Source organism: Sciurus carolinensis, chromosome 19, assembly GCF_902686445.1.
Source record: "Sciurus carolinensis chromosome 19, mSciCar1.2, whole genome shotgun sequence".
Classification (NCBI taxonomy): Eukaryota; Metazoa; Chordata; class Mammalia; order Rodentia; family Sciuridae; genus Sciurus; species Sciurus carolinensis.
The window spans coordinates 20,093,153-20,110,339 of NC_062231.1; the positions used below are offsets into that span (position 1 = coordinate 20,093,153).

Consider the following 17,187-nt stretch of genomic DNA (forward strand, 5'->3'; position numbering starts at 1 on the left):
TTATTCCTTCCTCTTTCTTTCCAGAGATACATAAAGCATCTTTTGCTTGCTCTAAATTTCTTTTGGTGCCATTCAGGCTTCTTTTCATTTTTCTTTCCAATTACTACTGACCAGGAACATTCAGAAGATAAACATATGGTAAGTCTGGAGAAGGGTAATTTTAAGTTGTATTAGAGTTGTTAATCACAGAGCTTGCCACAACCCCAGCATTGCTAAGGTACTAAGGGCCAGGGCTGGTGGCTTACTGTAAGAAAGCAGCAGTTTATAAAATGTCAGATCAGCAGAAGCAGCAGCATCAGGACACATGAGAGGCAAATTCTTGTGCCTCATCTCAAGAATTTGGGGGCACACCCTCTGCTTTTAAAAGACTTCCTTGTGCCAGGTGAGGTGGAGGTGGCTCACGCCTATGATCTCAGTTACCAGGGAGCCCGGGGAAGGAGGATTACAAGTTCAAGGCTAGCCTGAGCAACTTAGTGAGACCCTGTCTCAAAATAAAAACTAAAAGTGGTAGGGTTAACCCCTGGGCTCATTCCCCAGGATTGCAAAAAATAAAATTAAAACAACTCTCTGTGATTCTGGTGCAAGCTACAAGTGTGCAGGACCTATGAATGGGAGCTGATTGGATAAAGATGGCTAACCAGCCTCCAGGGGAGGTGGGATTCTGGTGCCCTGGTGTGAGGAGGAGGAGTCAGGCAAACCAGGCTTCCCGCAGCCACAGCTGCATGGGGAAACCAACGGACACCTGCATGTCCGCAGCAGCTGAATGAGGCTGCGTGGTAGTGTTGAGGCCACCAAGGGTCAAGAGCGTGCTAGAACAGGAACTGTGACTAAGCAGAAGCTGTGAAGCCAAAAAACAAGACAAATGAGAAGGAGTGGGTGAGGAAGGCGTGCCAACAGGAAGAGAAGAAGTAAGCACGCAGGGAGAAGCAGAGCTCGGAGAGGAGAGGGGGAAGGAAGTCCAGGTGCTTCTGCCTCTGAGGTCCCTGGACCTGCTGTGGCCTCGAAACCAGCTCCTAGATCTGGTTTTGTTCTCCACAGTGTACTAGTTCCTTCTGAAAAAAAAAAAAAAATTTTTTTTTTTTTCTCTTTTTTTGATGCTGGGGATGGAATTCAGGATATGCCAGGCAAGTGCTTTGCTACTGGGTAATCCCTCTACCCACTGAAGCCTGATTTGGTTTTCTACAGGTCTTGTCTTAGGTTTTTGTTTGTTTGGTTTTGTTTTTTGGGGTACTGAACCCAGCCAGAGGTGCAGAGGTGCAGAGGTGCTCTACCATGAACCACATCCCCAGCCCCTTTTAGTTGTTTTATTTTGAGTCACGGTCTCACTAAGATGTTTCGAGCCTCAGTTGCTGAGGGTGGCCTCTTACTTGTAATCCTTCTGCTTCAGCCTCCGAAATCCCTGGAATTACAGGCATATGCCACCACGCCAGGCTTAGGTTTCTTTTTTTATTATTATTATTTAAAAAAATTTTTTTTAGTTGTAGATGGACACAATACCTTTATTTAATTTATTTATGTTTTTGTGGGTCTGAGGATGGAACCCAGTGCCTCACATGTACTAGGCAAGCGCTCTACCACCGAACTACAGCCCCAGGCCCTGTGTGTTTTTGAAATGTATTTCATTGTATTTTAAGGACCTGTGCGCACACATATGCTTTCAAGGAGGCAGAGAAGACAAGAAGTATCTGGACAGGAAAAGAGGAAACGAATGCTATTACAATGTTCTCTGTACACCACTTTCTCTCACTGGTTACAGCACAAATTAGCAAAACTGAAAAGCCTCAAGCTAGCCCTGGTAATGTGTGTGTATTTTCAGACTTAGCTAATTGGGAGGCTGAGGCAGGAGGATCACTTGAGTTCGAGGCCAGTCTGGGCAACATAGTGAGGCTCCGTGTCAAAAACACTCACACAAACAAAACCCCTTCAAAGGCTAAACGAATGGGCTTTCCACTCAGGAGATTTGACCACATAAACAGTCTGAGCAGAGGATTGCACTGGCAAAACTTTCCTACCTCTAAATATTCAGACTTCATTGACTGTCTAAATGTAAAGGAATATGTCACATACTGTTTTTGTTTTTAGTTTTTGTTTTTTGTACAGAGGACTGAACCCAGAGCCACTTAACCACTGAGCCACATCCCCGGCCCTTTTTATATTTTATTTTGAGACAGGGTCTCACTGAGTTGCTTAGGGCCTGGCTAAGTTGCTGAGGCTGACCTTGAACTTGAGCTCTTCCTGCCTCAGCCTCCCAAATTGCTGGGATTAACAGATGTGCACCACCAAGCCTGACAGGAATGATTTTTAAAAAGCACCCTGGAGTGCTTATTTCAGATGTTAAATAAATTGATAATCGTAATAACTTTGGCTAGTAATTCTTGAGCTGTTCTTCTGTACTAAGCCATGTTCTGCATAGCTCACATTTTTTAAAGTGTCTTCATGTCAGCTCTTCGGGGCAGGAATTTCCCCCCTTTTTTTCCTTGTTGTATCCTCAGTGGGAATAGTGCTTGGCTAGGAGTCTACACTCCACAAATACTTAGTGAACAAAGTAAAGGGAATCTTGACACACTCTAGGCTGGAAGTGCTGACCATTCCTCTCACCAGCCCCCCGGGCTGTCAAGATGGAACGCTGCACCTGGAGTGTCCATGAGCATCACAGAGTCAGGGGGGAACCTCTCCTGAGACAAAGACCAGGACCTCCAAACCGAAGGCTCCTTGTTAAATTTTTTTTAATTTTTGGTACTGGGGATTTAACCCAGAGGTACTTGAGTTCCATCACCAGCTCTTTTTATTTCTTATTTAGAGCCAGTGTCTCACTAAGTGGCTTAGGGCCTGGCTCAATTGTTGAGGCTGGTCTCAAACTTGAGATCCTCCTGCCCCAGTCTCACAAGTGACCGGGATTAAAGGTGGGCACTGTCACCCCTGGGTGGCTTTTATTCTTTTGATGATTCATTCATTCAACAAATGTTTACTTAGCACTTGTTCATACCATGTGTTGAGGACACAGCATTTGTTGCTAAGGATGCTGTACCAGCCCCCATGGGCAGAGAGAAGAACACACGCAGTAATTTCAGGTACTGAAAAGTGGAAAGAAGACAGGAAAAGGGGTATTGTGATGGAGCAAAAGGAAGAAGGATTATTTTGTATTTGGGGATCGAGGAAGGTGTCCCTGGAGGGGTAACGTCTGTGCTGAGACCTGAGCACTGAGAAACAGGAAGTTATAAGGGAGGTAGAGCATCGCAGGTGGAAGAATCAGCAAGTGCAAAGGCCCTGAGGTAGGACGGAGCTGATGTGTTCCAGAGCAGTGAGGAGACTGTGACTTGCACAAGGTGAGCCTAGGCCAACTTGGGAGGAGATGAAATAACGCAAGTCGGCAAGTATTGCTGGCAGAGGGTGTTTGTAGTCACAGGTGGCAGCCAGACCACGTGGGCTGAGATCACACGGCAGGCAAGCTCTCTATCATGAACACACACCCTGGCCCTCGGAACCCTCTTTCCTGTGCTCTAATCCTTGCTGACTCCACTGTCACCACACTGGTCTCTGAGCTGTTCAGTGAACACACAAGGCACTTTCAGGAGCAAGTCCTTCAACTAACTTCATTAGGTAGAAGTGGCAGTGAGGGCTATAGAAATGGAGAAGGGGCCTGGGGATGTAGCTTAGAGGCACAGCATTTGCCTAGCACTAGAGAAGCCCTGCTGGGCTGGGGTTGTGGCTCAGCAGAAGAGCGCTTGCCTAGCATGTGTGAGGCACTGGGTTCCATTCTCAGCACTGCATATAAATAAAGGAATAAAATAAAGGTAATGTGTCCATCTACAACTTAAAAGAAAAGAAAAAAAGTCCTACATATGATCCCCAGTAGCACCAAAACCAAACATGCATGCACACACACAAAAGACTTCTAAAAGTTATGGCAACAAACAAGAATTCCGGGGCTGGGGATGTGGCTCTGGGGCTTAATAGCCAGCATTGAAAAAAGAAGAAAAAAGCTTGCATAAGGACTTCAGTGAGAGATGAAGGTGGGAAAACATCAGATAATTGTACTAGTTGGTGCAGAGCTGACTGCTGAGTGACACATTTAGCTCTAATTTCTAGCAGAAGCCTCTTCACCTAGGCATTTCTCATTAATGTTTTTCACTTAGTGACCAAAATGAAGTTATATGATGGACAAAGAGAGAATTATCATTTTCTTAGCAATTTTCTTCCCCTTAGGAGAAAGAGAATGTTTTCCGTCATTCATTCATATATCCATTAATTCAAGAAATGTGCACCCTGAGTGCCTATCATGTGTCAGAACTTTGCCACATTTTGCTGATACAGTGTAACAAAATAGACAGGATCCTCCACTTCACAGAGTTTCTAGCTTAATGGCCTGGCAAGAATATGACAAAGACCTTCATGTCTCTGAGGAGAAGATGACCAGTGTGCGCTGAGAGTGACCACTTGGAAGAGAAGAATAAAGACCAACTTTGACCTAGGCCTTGGAATATATATTGTACACAGTAAATACATAAAACTTTGGTTCGGACATTGAACTTCTGGTCTCCTCAATGATGAAATGGACAGAGTACAGCACTTTCTTGCCAACTGGTTGCAATTGAATGAGAAAATGTTGTAAAAAGCTGTTGTAAAATAGTCAACAATGCAAACCACTGTAAAATAGTCAATGAGGAGAAAAGGGCTTGAGAGTAAAAAAAAAAAAAAAAAAAAAAAAAACACAAATATATATTTAAGCAGAAAGAATAATCCAATAAACACCCAGATACCCATTAAGCAGCTACAACAGTTATCAACTCATGGCCAATTAGCTAGTCATCTCATCACCCAATTTTTGGGAGACAAATTATCAGTGACATACCTAACAGTTGCGGTGACACATGCCTGTGATCCCAGCGGCTTGGGAGGATCACAAGTTCAAAGTCAGCCTCAGCAAAAGCGAGGGGTTAAGCAACTTCTTGAGAACCTGTCTCTAATTAAAATACAAAATAGGGCTGGGGATGTGACTCAGTGGTTGAGTGTCCCTGAGTTCAATCCCTAGTACCCCCACCATGACATATCTTTCACTCCACATATATACCTCTAAGATAGCAATATTTTTTTAAAGAAAGGGATTTTTAAGGAAACACAGCCACAAATACTGTTAATACTCCTAAAAACCTAAAACAAATTTACAGTAATTATTTTTTTAATATCATAATTTGATTAAGTGGGCAAATTTTTAAAAATAAAATATTAAAATTCATTCAAAAATCCAAAATTCAGGGCTAGGGATGTAGCTCAGTGTTAGAGTGCTTGCTTAGCATGCTTGAGGCTCTCGGTTTGATCCCCAACACTGCAGAAGGAAAAAAAAATTTAAAATTGTGAAATTGGAAGATTTTTGAGTGTTAAATGTGATACTCAAAAGTTTTGGAGTTTGGACCATTTAAGATTTTGGATTTTTAGATTAGGGATGCTCTACCTGTGAAGTCAAGAACTCCAAAACTGGAAAAAAAATCTTACACTTGAAATACTTTCAGTTCCAAGTGTTCCAGATAAGAGATATTCGAAGTATCTCAAAATATTTCATATCAGCAGGGCTGGGGTTGTAGCTCAGTGATAGAATGTGTGTCTAGCCTGTGTGAGGCACTGCATATAAGTAAATAAAAGTCCATAAGTAAATAAAATAAAGGTTCAGAAGAAAACAAAGGTCCAAGAACAACTAATATGTATATATATATATAACAAACTTACATATATATAAAATATATACATGAATTTTATATCAGCAGTTTGAATCATTATTTAGATAAGGCTCATGTGTTGCAGTTGGGTGCCGTTTTTGGTTTTGTCTGTTTTTTGACATAGGGTCTGGCTACATTGCCCAGGTTGGTCTCCAAACTCCTGGGACTCAGGTGATCCTTCCACCTCAGTCTGCCAAGTAGCTGGGACAGCGCCACCACGACAGACTATTGCTAGGTCAGTTTTAATCAGTAAGTTTCCCTTTCATCTTGTTTTAATTTTGCATTTTGTTGCTCATAAAACAGAACAGGGCTTCTTAAAATTGATGTACATTAGAATCATCTAGAGTTTGTTAAAACACCCACTGCTGTGAGATTACCCTTCTACTCACTCACCCGGTGACACTGATGTTGCTGGTCTGGGATAAAACTGGGGATTACTGTGTGTGCACGTTCCAGTCTGGATTTCCCTAACTCCGTCTCTTCTTAGTTTGGTATCTTTCAACATCTGTTTCCTGCCAGGGGCAACTTACTGAACTGCCTACAGTAGAGAATAATGGTTAAACTCTAGCAAGTTTCAAGACTCCCTGGGTTTCAATTTCGCTCTTGACACTTGGCTGCCATGTGCCTTCGGGCAAAATCTGGGAACCCAAGCTCACGGGATCATGGTGAGGAGTCACTGAGATTCCTCAGCCAAGGCTCAGTAAATGAGGAGTATGGTTTTTCAACCAAGAAATCATAAATGGGCGGTGGTGTGAGGAAGACCTTGAGTACCAGAGTCGTGTCGTGTTCTCTGGCTTGACCGCTTCCACGCAGTACCTGGACAAAGGCGGGGAGCGCAACTCGCGCCGCCGTCCCAGCCGGCCGACGCGGCCCCTTTAAGGAGGGCGTGGCCACGTGACCCACGGGGTCACATGGCTCCTGGAACAGCATGGCTGCGCCCGCACGAGGGCCGGCTGGCGGGCGCTGCGCCGCGCTCGGGCGCGTGCTCCTGCTGCCGCTGCTTTTGCTGATGTGCCGGGCGGCGCGGGGCGAAGAGGCCGGGGCCGGTGCAGGCGCGGCGTGCGGCTGCGGGACGCCTCAGCGGCCCGGCGCCCCCGGCAGCGCCTCAGCCGCGCACCGATACTCGCGGGAGGCGAACGCCCCGAGCGCGCTCCCGGGAGAGCGGCCGCCGGCGCCCGCCAAGGTGCGCCCTCGCCTCCCCTCGGGCGGGTGGGGACTGCCGGGCTCCCAAGCCCGGTCGCGAGGGGCGCGGCGAGGGGAAGGTGACCGGAAGGCGAGTGGAGGTGGTGGCCACACCCACGCCGCGCACCTGCCGCTCCCATTCGCCCGGGGAGCCGTCCTGCCCGCCCCTCGGCCGGCTCCGCGAGGCCGTGGGCTGTGGAGTTAACTTGCCCGCCCGCTCCCGCACCTCCCGCCGTCCTCTGGAGGAGGACCTAAGATTTTAAGTCGGATAAGTTCGGGTTCAAAATCTCAGTTCCTCTCTTGCTAACGGTGGAGAAATTAGGACCCGTGTCTCCAGCACTGTACTGTAATGTGCAGTCGCCTCCAGTATGGGCTGCTTCTTGAGGGCAAGGGCTTGTGCAGTTTATTGTCAGGTTGAACACGAGGAAGGACTAAGCCCACTGGTTGCTTTGTTGTTTTTATTTACCTGGTACCTCTTGCACAGTGCCCGGATGTGTAGGGGCTAGGGTATATACAGAATAACAGCAGTAACCACTGGTACTGGTTTTGCCTGCCAGCGACTTTGCATACTGGTACATCTGAGGCGAACCCAGTGCCCCTTCTTGTATACCTAGTATATCCTGTTCCCCCCCCCCCCATCCTATTTTTCTTTCCATTGGGTTAATTCTGGCCAATATTCAGCATTCCGGTGAGAGGTAGCATCCATGGCAGGTCTTACCTGACCTCCTCCTCTTCCTTCCCCTTCATTATTTCCATATGCTGTCACAGTAGTCTGTGTTTACTTTGACATAACAATTATGAACAATATTTGTCCTCAAGTGGACACAAGGTGGTGGAGGTTAGGACAGTGATGTAGCCTTTGAGGTACAGAGTATAGGAGGTTGACAACTTGGCCTTTAAAATGTTTTTAAAGATAATGAGGGAAAGGCCCTCATTATTGGTGTTTACCTTTCATGTGGTGGGAGGTCCTGATTACTGTTAGTTTACATTGTCCATGCTTGATTTTAACCCCCTCTAAGTTACATGCTAACAGGTAATCTCTTCCTCTTTCTAAGGAGAAAGCCCCTCTATTGATCTGTTCTGTAGCTAACAGGCCAGCTGTCTTATTTGCATGTTGGTTTGTCTCAAAACTTCGTCCCTAAACTTCTGGCCAGTACTGAACATTTCTCATTTTTTATGTGCTCTGTCTTCCTGTAGGTTCCAGAATGCAGTGTGGGTCACCATTGTCTTTGAATTAAACTTACAAGATACACATCTTTCATCCCTGCAGAGTGGTTTTGTGCCCTTAACTGAATATTGCATGGGTCATCCTTGGCCAGTCTTTTGTATTCACTTTCTGTAATGTTTGGAGGCATCCCAAGCTATTCATAAATTAATAGTTGATGAGAACACAGTCTATAGACTTTCAAGACTCTCAACCTAATTATTGATCCTGAAGTAACTGTTTTCAAGGCCAGTGACTTCATGGGAGGTAGTTCTTCTTCTGTTTTCCTTGTTTTTAAACGTTTTAGCTTATGTGCAGATGACTGGTTTAATTCTGGCAGCATTTATTCTAAATGTAGGAAGTACGATATTGCAGGAGAGTCAAATGATCATAGTGGTAGTTTTTCTTTTCTGCTTGGTTTTCTGTTTGTTTGATTCAACCGATGTTTGTTTGGTACACATATAGGACCCTGTTGTGTGTGCCTGGTATACAGAAAAAAAGACCTGTTCTCCACTCTCATTGTATTTCCACTCTGGCAGGTTCTGTCTCTCATTCTTTCAGACTCACAAATGTGTGTGCATGCGTGCGCACACACAGACTGCATATAAATATAAATTTGCATATAGGGATGATACTATGTAATATACAGAGTACATAGAGAGGAAAAGGGGATTCCTGCTTCTTGAATATGACAAGTGGTGCCTTTTAAAAAGGTTTTTGAGCTAGGCCTTGGAGGAGATATTTTCAGGAGCTAGGGATGGAGGGTCAGATTGAAGGACATTCCAAGGAGAATAGCTTTGGCCCAAAACTATGTAGGAAGCCTTATGTGTTCTGGGGACATGCAAATGATTTCAGGTTTCCTGGAAGTGACATTTTTCACACTTTTGAATGCCACACTTCTTAGGTGCAAATCCCTTTTTTTTTTTTTTCCTCTTTTGCATTTTAATTGATTTAATGAGCACTTGGTAAAGTGAGGGACCCAAAGAAGTAAACAGCACTGGGCTTTACTCTCAAGAAATTTACAGTTTCACTGGAGAGTATGGTAGTAAGAATCATTTGGGAAACAATATACATTATAACATTTGGCTTAAATTCCCTCTGGTTAAGAAATACAATTCTGGGCTGGGGATGTCGCTCTGTACAGGCCTGTCAACAATTAAAAATATATTTAAAAATACAGTTCTTACTGAGAAGATTATCCTAACAATTTTCCAAATCACTTATTTTTTGGTAACAAGGTGGCACGATGTTTTAATCTTCATGGATCATTTAGAAAAGGAGTTTAAAAGGCATTTAGGATCATGAGATGCCGAACTTGTGTGCGGTGCCTGTGTGTGTGCATGAAGTCCGAGGCCGTTTCTGATGGCGTCATGCAGCCCATAATGAAAGCACGGTTGATGGCCATCTCTTCTGTGAGACCTTCCTTCCAAAAATAAGTTTTTCTTTCCTCTAAATTTCCATAGCATGTTTTTCTGTTGTTTTCTGATGCCAACTTATCTATTTAGTTTAGTATTATTGGGAGAGTTGTCTACCTCATTGTATGTTGCAGGCACTTTTAGACCTGTTTTAATCTCCATATGCATAAGTACCTCACATATTTTAGACCTTCTGTAACAATTCCTTGAATGACCTGTTGCCTTTTATGTGGATACAATATTGAAAGACTACCTGGGGAAGAAAGGCTGTGAGATACTTTTTAAAGACATCTTTGTAAAATATACTTCTGTTGTACTCATCTTACCAAGAATCCTGACTTACTGTGTCTCCTACTTTACAGATGAGGCAACTGAGGCCTCATCAAGATGGAAGAAACTTTGAATGTCATTCCAAGTCTGATTAATGTCTGTGGAGGCAGTAGGGTGAGAGAATGGTAAAAACAGATAAGCTCTGTGTGGATGGGTAAGGCCAGTTTGTAGGCAGATCCAGAGAGCTTATTTCTCTTCTTATTTACCTGACTTTCTGCGTTGCCTTTAGCATTTAAGTTTGAGGAGTGGAAAAGGAAGAAGAGCTACACAAAAAGAGTTGCATATGACCTCATTTTATTTTTTTGTGCAAGGCAAACTCTTAGAGGAGTAAGTGGAAAAAAAATGATAATTAAAACTGGTATAAACCAGGTGTGGTGGCCCGTACCTGTAATCCCAGCCACTGGGGAGGCTAAGCCAGGAGGATCACAAGTTTGAGGCCAGCCTCAGCAACTTAGTGAGGCCCTAAGCAACTCATTGAGAATCTGTCTCTAATTAAAATATAAAATAGGGCTGGGGATGTGGGTCACTGTTAAGATGCCCCTGGGTTCAATCCCCAGTACCAAACCAAACCAGCCAACCAAATGAAAAATAAAAGCAAAAAGCCAAATTAGTTCAAGCAGAAAAGAAATTGGCAGGACCCTTTGTGGACTCATATACTTGGGAAGTTCGAGAGTTGCTTTGGCCCCAGACACAGTGAGATCCAAGGCATCAGGAAGGTCTCCAAGCCTCTCTGACTGTCCCTTGGCTCTTTTTTTTTTTGGGTGCTGAGGATCGACCCAGGGCCTTGTGCTTACAAGGCAAGCACTCTACCATCTGAGCTATCTCCCCAGCCCCCCCTTGGCTCTTTTTTCTTTTGTGTTATCTTCACCTTCAGGTAATGTCTCTTTTCCCACTGATGAACTAGTTGTAGAAGAAAGAATTCCTCTTTCCTGGTAGCTCCAGCAGACATTCTGAGATGAACTTTCATTGGGTCACGGGCTTATTACTAGTTACATCTTGGTGGTCAAAAGAATGCTGAGTTATGTGCAGTGGTGCATGACAGTAACTTGGAAGACTGAGGCGGGAGGATTGTGAGTTTGAGGCCAGCCTGAGTAACTTAGTGAGACCTTAAGCAACTTAGTGAAACCCTGTCTCAAAATAAAAAAAAAAAAAATGAAAGCAACTGGGGATATAGCTTGTGGTGAAATGAGTAAAGTGCCTCTGGTTTCAATTCCTAGTATCCATCATCACAAATCAAGAAAAAGTAAAAATAATGCTAGATTGACCGGCCTGAGTGCTAGGATGTGGAGCAGGGCCATCCAGTCCCATTTAGGCCACATGTACTTAGTTTAAAAGGTGATTTTCTGATTTTTTTTTCTTTTTTTTCCCTCTCAGACTTTTTTTTTTTTTTTTTTTTTTCCTCTTGTTGATTTGTTTTGCTGATTTATGTCCCCAATTCCCTTTTAACTTGAGGCAGGTAAACTAAACTGCCCAGGCTGGCCTTGAACTGAGATCCTCCCACCTCAGCCTCCTGAGTAACTAGGATTACTAGCCCATGCCACTACGCTTGGAAAGAAGTGGTTTTCAAAAAGGACTGGGTGATTTCACAAGAAGTAGAGGAGCTGGCAAAAATAGTAGGGGCTAGCAGCGTAGCTTAGCCATGGGGTCAGGTCCTAGGCTCAGTCCCTAGCACTAAAAAAAAATTTTTAAAGCTAGATACCCATTGCACTTGGCCTGTGTGTGTAGCCCATTCATGGCGATAATAGAGCCATCCTTGGCCTCACTTAGGCTTCTGGCTTGAGTGGCAGTGGCAGAAGCTGTGGTGTGGCTAAAGAGTTAACTCACCTTTAGACTCAAGGGGGAACAAATTGACTCTGGACCTTCCGTAAAGGCTCAATTAAAGTGGCCTTTGGATTTGGGTTGGGAGTCCTGAAGATTGAAACACCTCCGTTCTGGGTTTTACCAGAGTGACATTTAACATTTGTAGGACAGAAAACTTTACTTCGTCAGTATAGATTAGAAATTTGAACAGTCCAGAACTATTTTATCTATAACCTCCAGAAAGGAAACTTGGTCTGTTCGGTGCTGGCTATCTCTGATGCTTAATGAAAGAAGAAAAAGAAACTAGGCCAGTAGTTCACAGTGGAGGTTGGGATGGTATTAGCTTTGTTGGTATTCACCTTGAGGCAGGAGGGGATGAAAAAATTAGGTAATTGTAAAAACCCATTAGGCACAACAGGCAGAACTTGCTGTGGGCCTGTCTTTGAGCCGAGGGATGGACAAGTATTCTCATTACAGGGCCTACTTGCCTGCTGCCGGAAAGCTTGCTTTTTTCTTTAAGTCCTTTATGGAACCTTTTAGTACATCCTCTTAATAATCATTTTAAGAATATTCTTGAAATTCTGCCTCAGGTCTCAGTTTTCCTCCTTTGTAAAACTGCTTAAAATTCTGACTTCTAAGGACTGTGGAATCTTGTGTCCCGGACACTTAGACAACAGGAAGAATAATGGGGCAACCTACCTCAGCCCCTGAGCTGAGACTGTTACACAGGCTTCACTGCGACAGAGACATGTCACCCATGTCTGAGGCTGTGTTATAAATGAAATAGAATTTCTATAATTATAGTTATGAATAATTCAAATAATAAATCCTCGTTATGTTCCTGATCTCACTCATTCAGTCAGTAAAGATTTTTTAGTGTCTACCAAGCCTTGCTAGTGGTTGGGGAATATAGAAATGAAAATTTTATTTCTGGTTCCCAGTGGACTTAGGATCTAGGGAGGATGAAATTGTGTAACTTGGATATTGAGAGAGAGAACTGTTGGGATAGATAGAGGCTTACATCAGATGAACCTAAGTGGTGTACCTGTGACCCAGCCAGGGAGGGGGTGTAGGCAGGAACGGCCTCCCGGACGCGATCCTTGAACAGTGACGCACTTACAGAGAGCCAGAGTGGCTTAAGAAGTGCAGCTGGAGTTCAGAACAAGAGAGGTGGAGAGAAGTTAGATCCTGACATTCAGGTGCTTTACCCTGGAAAGGTCATGGGAATTCCTGAATAATTTAAATGAGAAGATGGTATGATCAGGTTGACGCTTCTTTTATTTTTTAAATAGATGGTACTTTTATATGGTTTTAAAAAAATTTAAAAATATATATTTGTGAAGAGTGAGAAATTTTCCCCTTATCTGTTATTTTTTTTTTAAATTTGTGGTTGTAGATGGACAGCATACCTTTACTTTGTTTATTTATATATGGTGCTAAGGTTCCAACCCAGTGCCTCTCACGTGCCAGACGAATGCTTTGCCACTGGGCTACAGCCCCAGCCCCTCCCCCATCTATTAACCTTCCCCTCAGACATCCACCCTGTGCATTTTCTGTGTATTTTCTCAGAGCCGTTCTACAAATGTAAGCAAATACAAAAATATGCGAGTCTTTATTCTCTCTCAACCTCTTTTTACAACCTCTTTTTACAAATGACGTCACATCCTGTGTACTATTATTGGGCAATGTCCTTTGTTCACATAGCTCTTTATCTTGCTGAGATCCCTTCATATAAATGTTAGAATTTTCCTTTTTTTCTTCTTTTATTTCTTTTGTGGTACTAGGAATTGAACCCAGGATTGTTCTAGCACATCTAGAGACATCCTAGCCCTTTTTTATTTTTTATTTTGAGATAGGGTCTCACTAAGTTGCTGAGGCTGACCTCAAACTTGTAATCCTCCTGCCTCAGCCTCCAAGTCCCTGGGATTGCAGGTGTACACCACTGTGGCTGCTTTTCTTCTTTCTTTTCTTAAGGCAGCTTAATTTCCCATTTTCTGGATGGCCCACATTTCATTTAAGGACTCCACAATTAATGTTCATTAATTTAGGTTGTTTTTAGCCTGTCTCTGTTATGGAGCTGTTATAAATTGTGCTGGACATAGAAGACTTGAGTTTTGCAGAAAACTCCATAGGACTTTTTTTTTAAAGGAATGATTTTTTTTTTAACCTTTATTTATTTTGATATAGTGCTGAGGATGGAACCCAGTGCCTCACATGTGCTAGGCAAGCGCTCTGCCACTGAGCCACAACCCCAGCCCCCTTCATAGGAATTTGATACTTGCTGAATGAATGATTGAATGGGAGGTGGGTGATTTAGAAGGAAGGAGGATTATGAAAGAACGAGGTTGAGACAAGTAGACCAACTCTGAGACCTCCGCAGTTACCTGGGAATAGGAAAGAGGGAGAGATGCCAGGGAGATATACATAGGAGAATCAGAAAGACTGGGTGACCTGTGTATGTTGAAGTTAGGGGACAGAAGTAACCACAGATGATTTCTTAGAATAGTAAAACATTGGATGAATGTATGCTTCTTACTCACATAGATGAGAATAGTAACATTTTTATTGGGAAATGCATGCACAGAATTGTAGCAACCACCAGCAGAGTTAGTAGGAAAGGAAAGTGGAATCGATAATCATTTCCTGATTTCTACTGCTTCCAGTCTTGTTTTTCTGACTCTTCTACTCCTATTGCTAAGCTATATTCTCTCTTTTTATCTCAACTAATTATCTCTTTGATTTCTTTGTTTTTTTGCTCTTTGATTTGAACTCCTGTTTGTAGAGACTGACAATTCCTAAGCTGCTGAGCAGTCTATGCAGTGACTTGGCACTCATGATTGAGAAGTCAGACCTTGTGTCTGCAGAGTGTGCTTCTGACAGATGGTATGATTGAGAGCCGGCTTTTTATTGAGATATAATTGACACATCATACAATTCACTCTTTCAGAGTGCACCAATCCCTGCTTTTTTTTGGTGTAGTCACACCATTGCTACCCTCTAATTGCAGAACACGTTATCATCCCAGAAAGAGACCTCACACTCCTTGGCAGTCGTTTCCCATTCCTACCCCACCCCACCCGCAGCCCCTGGCTGTTACCAACTCCTTTCTGTCTGTATTTTCATTCTGGATATTTCATGTGAAGCAGTTCACACATTATGTGGCCTTTGGATTCTTTCACTAGAGTACCGTTTTCAAGATCCATCCATGTTGGAGCATGGATCAATACGCCATTCTTTTTAAGGCTGAGCATTATTCCCAGTTAAGGAATGCCACATTTTGCTGTCTGTTCATCAGAGGATGGATCTTTGAGTTGTTCCCACTTTTTTGCCCTTTCGAATACTGCTGCTGTGAATGCTTTTGTGTATAAGTTTTTATGTGGATGTAGCTTCACTTCTCTTAGATAATTACCTGGGGGTGGCATGGTGGGATCATACGTTAACTCTTTGTTCATTTCTTGAGGACCTGGCTTGCCTTTTTCCACAGTGGCTGCACTATTTTAAATTCCATTTTTTTTTTTTTTTTTTTTTTTTTGGTACCAGGGATTGAACCCAGGGGTGCTTAACCATTGAGTCACATCCCCAGCCCTTTTCATATTTTATTTTGAGACAGGGTCTCTCTAAATTGCTGAGGCTGGCCTCAAACTTCCGGTCCTCCTGCCTCAACATTCAGAGCCACTGGGATTACAGGTGTATGCCACCACACCTGGCCCCCATTTTGCTTTCCTACCAGCTGTGTCTGAGGGCTCCAGTTTCTGTACATTCTCGTCTTCACTTGCTATTGTCTTTTTTTTGGGTTGTAGCCTTCCTTGTGGGGTGAAGTGGAATCTAAGTTTCTGAATTGCGTTTCTGTAACGACTCATGATCCTGAGCATGGATCTGCATATATATATATATTGTTTTTTTCTTTGTGATGGGGATTGAACTCAGGGGTGTTTAACCACGGAGTCAGATCCTCAGCTCTTTTTATTTTATATTTTGAGACAGGGTCTTGCTGAGTTGCTAAGGCTAGCCTTGAACTTTCACTCCTCCTGCCTCAGCTTCCCCCGTTGCTAGGATTACAGGCGTGCACCACCACACCTAGCTCCTAGACTTGGATTTTTTAGCTGGAAAGTTTCTGTACCATCCCCAGACCCTGGACTCAGTGCTGGGAATACAACGTGAACCTGTGAACACAGCAGTCTCAGTCTCTTTTCCCGGGGCGTTTGGAGTTCACGTGTGAAGGTAGATAGGAAGAAAGTAATTGCAATTTGGGTTTTAGTAAGGAATTATACAAAACATAATCCCTTAGTAAACTTTTTAGACTTTCTTTTCAGTGATCTAAGCCCTTCCTGTTATCTTTAGTGGGCAAAAGTCATGTAGTGGGTATTTGGAGATATTATATATGGCATTTTTATGTTTGTTTTTAAATTTAATTCGAAATAAATGAAAATATATCAGACAAAAATATACACCTATGTGATGAAGACAGTGGTGTGCTCTCCCAGCCCCTGGGGTTTCCCCATTGGCAGATTTGGTATCTATTAACCCTGTTTGCATTCTGTGCACAAATTTATGACGCATAGAATTTGGGTTAAAAAGATAACTTTCCTAAAGAATTTTCATTTTTTTTTTTTCACCTTCATTGGGGCCCAGAGCGATTCCACTAATTTTATGGTGATTTTGTGGTGGGGGTTACTACGCATCGTGCACTTGCTATGGACTGAGACCTGTACACCTTAGCCGGGTACACTCTGGCTGTGATCCTTGACTTCTGTGTTTCCCTCCTCACTGCAGATGGTCCCCATCCCTGCTGGAGTGTTTACAATGGGCACAGACGATCCTCAGATAAAACAGGATGGGGAAGCCCCTGCGAGGAGAGTCACCGTGGATGCCTTTTACATGGATGCCCATGAAGTCAGCAATGCTGAGTTCGAGATGTTTGTGAACTCCACTGGCTACTTGACAGAGGTAATGGTGTTGGGAATAAGGCGGAATTTGTTCTTTTCCATCACTTTGAGAAATGCTTTAAATAACAGTGAACATTGACTGACAACTTAGCACAGTGCTTAGCCCTTTATTTATGTGTATCAATTAATTTCTTCCCAAACTCTGTGCAATTGATGATTCTTCAGGTAGCAACTGAAGGTAGCAACCCTCAGTTAGAACTAAGCATTTTCACCTTGTAAAGTAAATAAAAGGTCAAGAAAAGCCTCCTTCTGACCGAGCTGTTCTAAGTCGCATGGCTAGTTATTGATGGAGCTGGGATTCAAGCCTGGCCACTGTGACCCCAGAGCCTGTGTTCTGAACCACGAAGGTATATTGTTACTGCTTCAGCATGCCTGAGATGGTGACTGTTCACTCAACGTTTTGAGATGACAGATGGCACATAAAGTAAGGCCACTTTCCCAGTCAGTAATGTGCAGTTTGGATGTTCCAGAAGCATCATGTGTTTCAGGAATGATAGATGCAGAAGCGCAGCTTTCCATTTCTGTGGCTTTATTCCAGTGCCTCCACGGTTCACAAGTTCCGCTGTGGCAGTTCCAGGTTTTAGCCTGTGGTCACT

General features: G+C 43.4%; 1 protein-coding gene across 1 annotated transcript in view; it reads left to right on the top strand.

The window, feature by feature from the left end:
- The first annotated feature begins 6,630 nt into the window (after positions 1-6,630).
- The window catches only part of Sumf1 (sulfatase modifying factor 1), an 83,921-nt gene continuing 73,364 nt past the window's right edge, over positions 6,631-17,187 (top strand). Inside the window, exons 1-2 of the mRNA XM_047534724.1 lie at positions 6,631-6,897; positions 16,419-16,592. Coding sequence (XP_047390680.1) covers positions 6,643-6,897; positions 16,419-16,592 — 429 coding nt within the window. The 5' untranslated portion in view covers positions 6,631-6,642. The remainder of the gene's footprint in view (positions 6,898-16,418; positions 16,593-17,187) is intronic.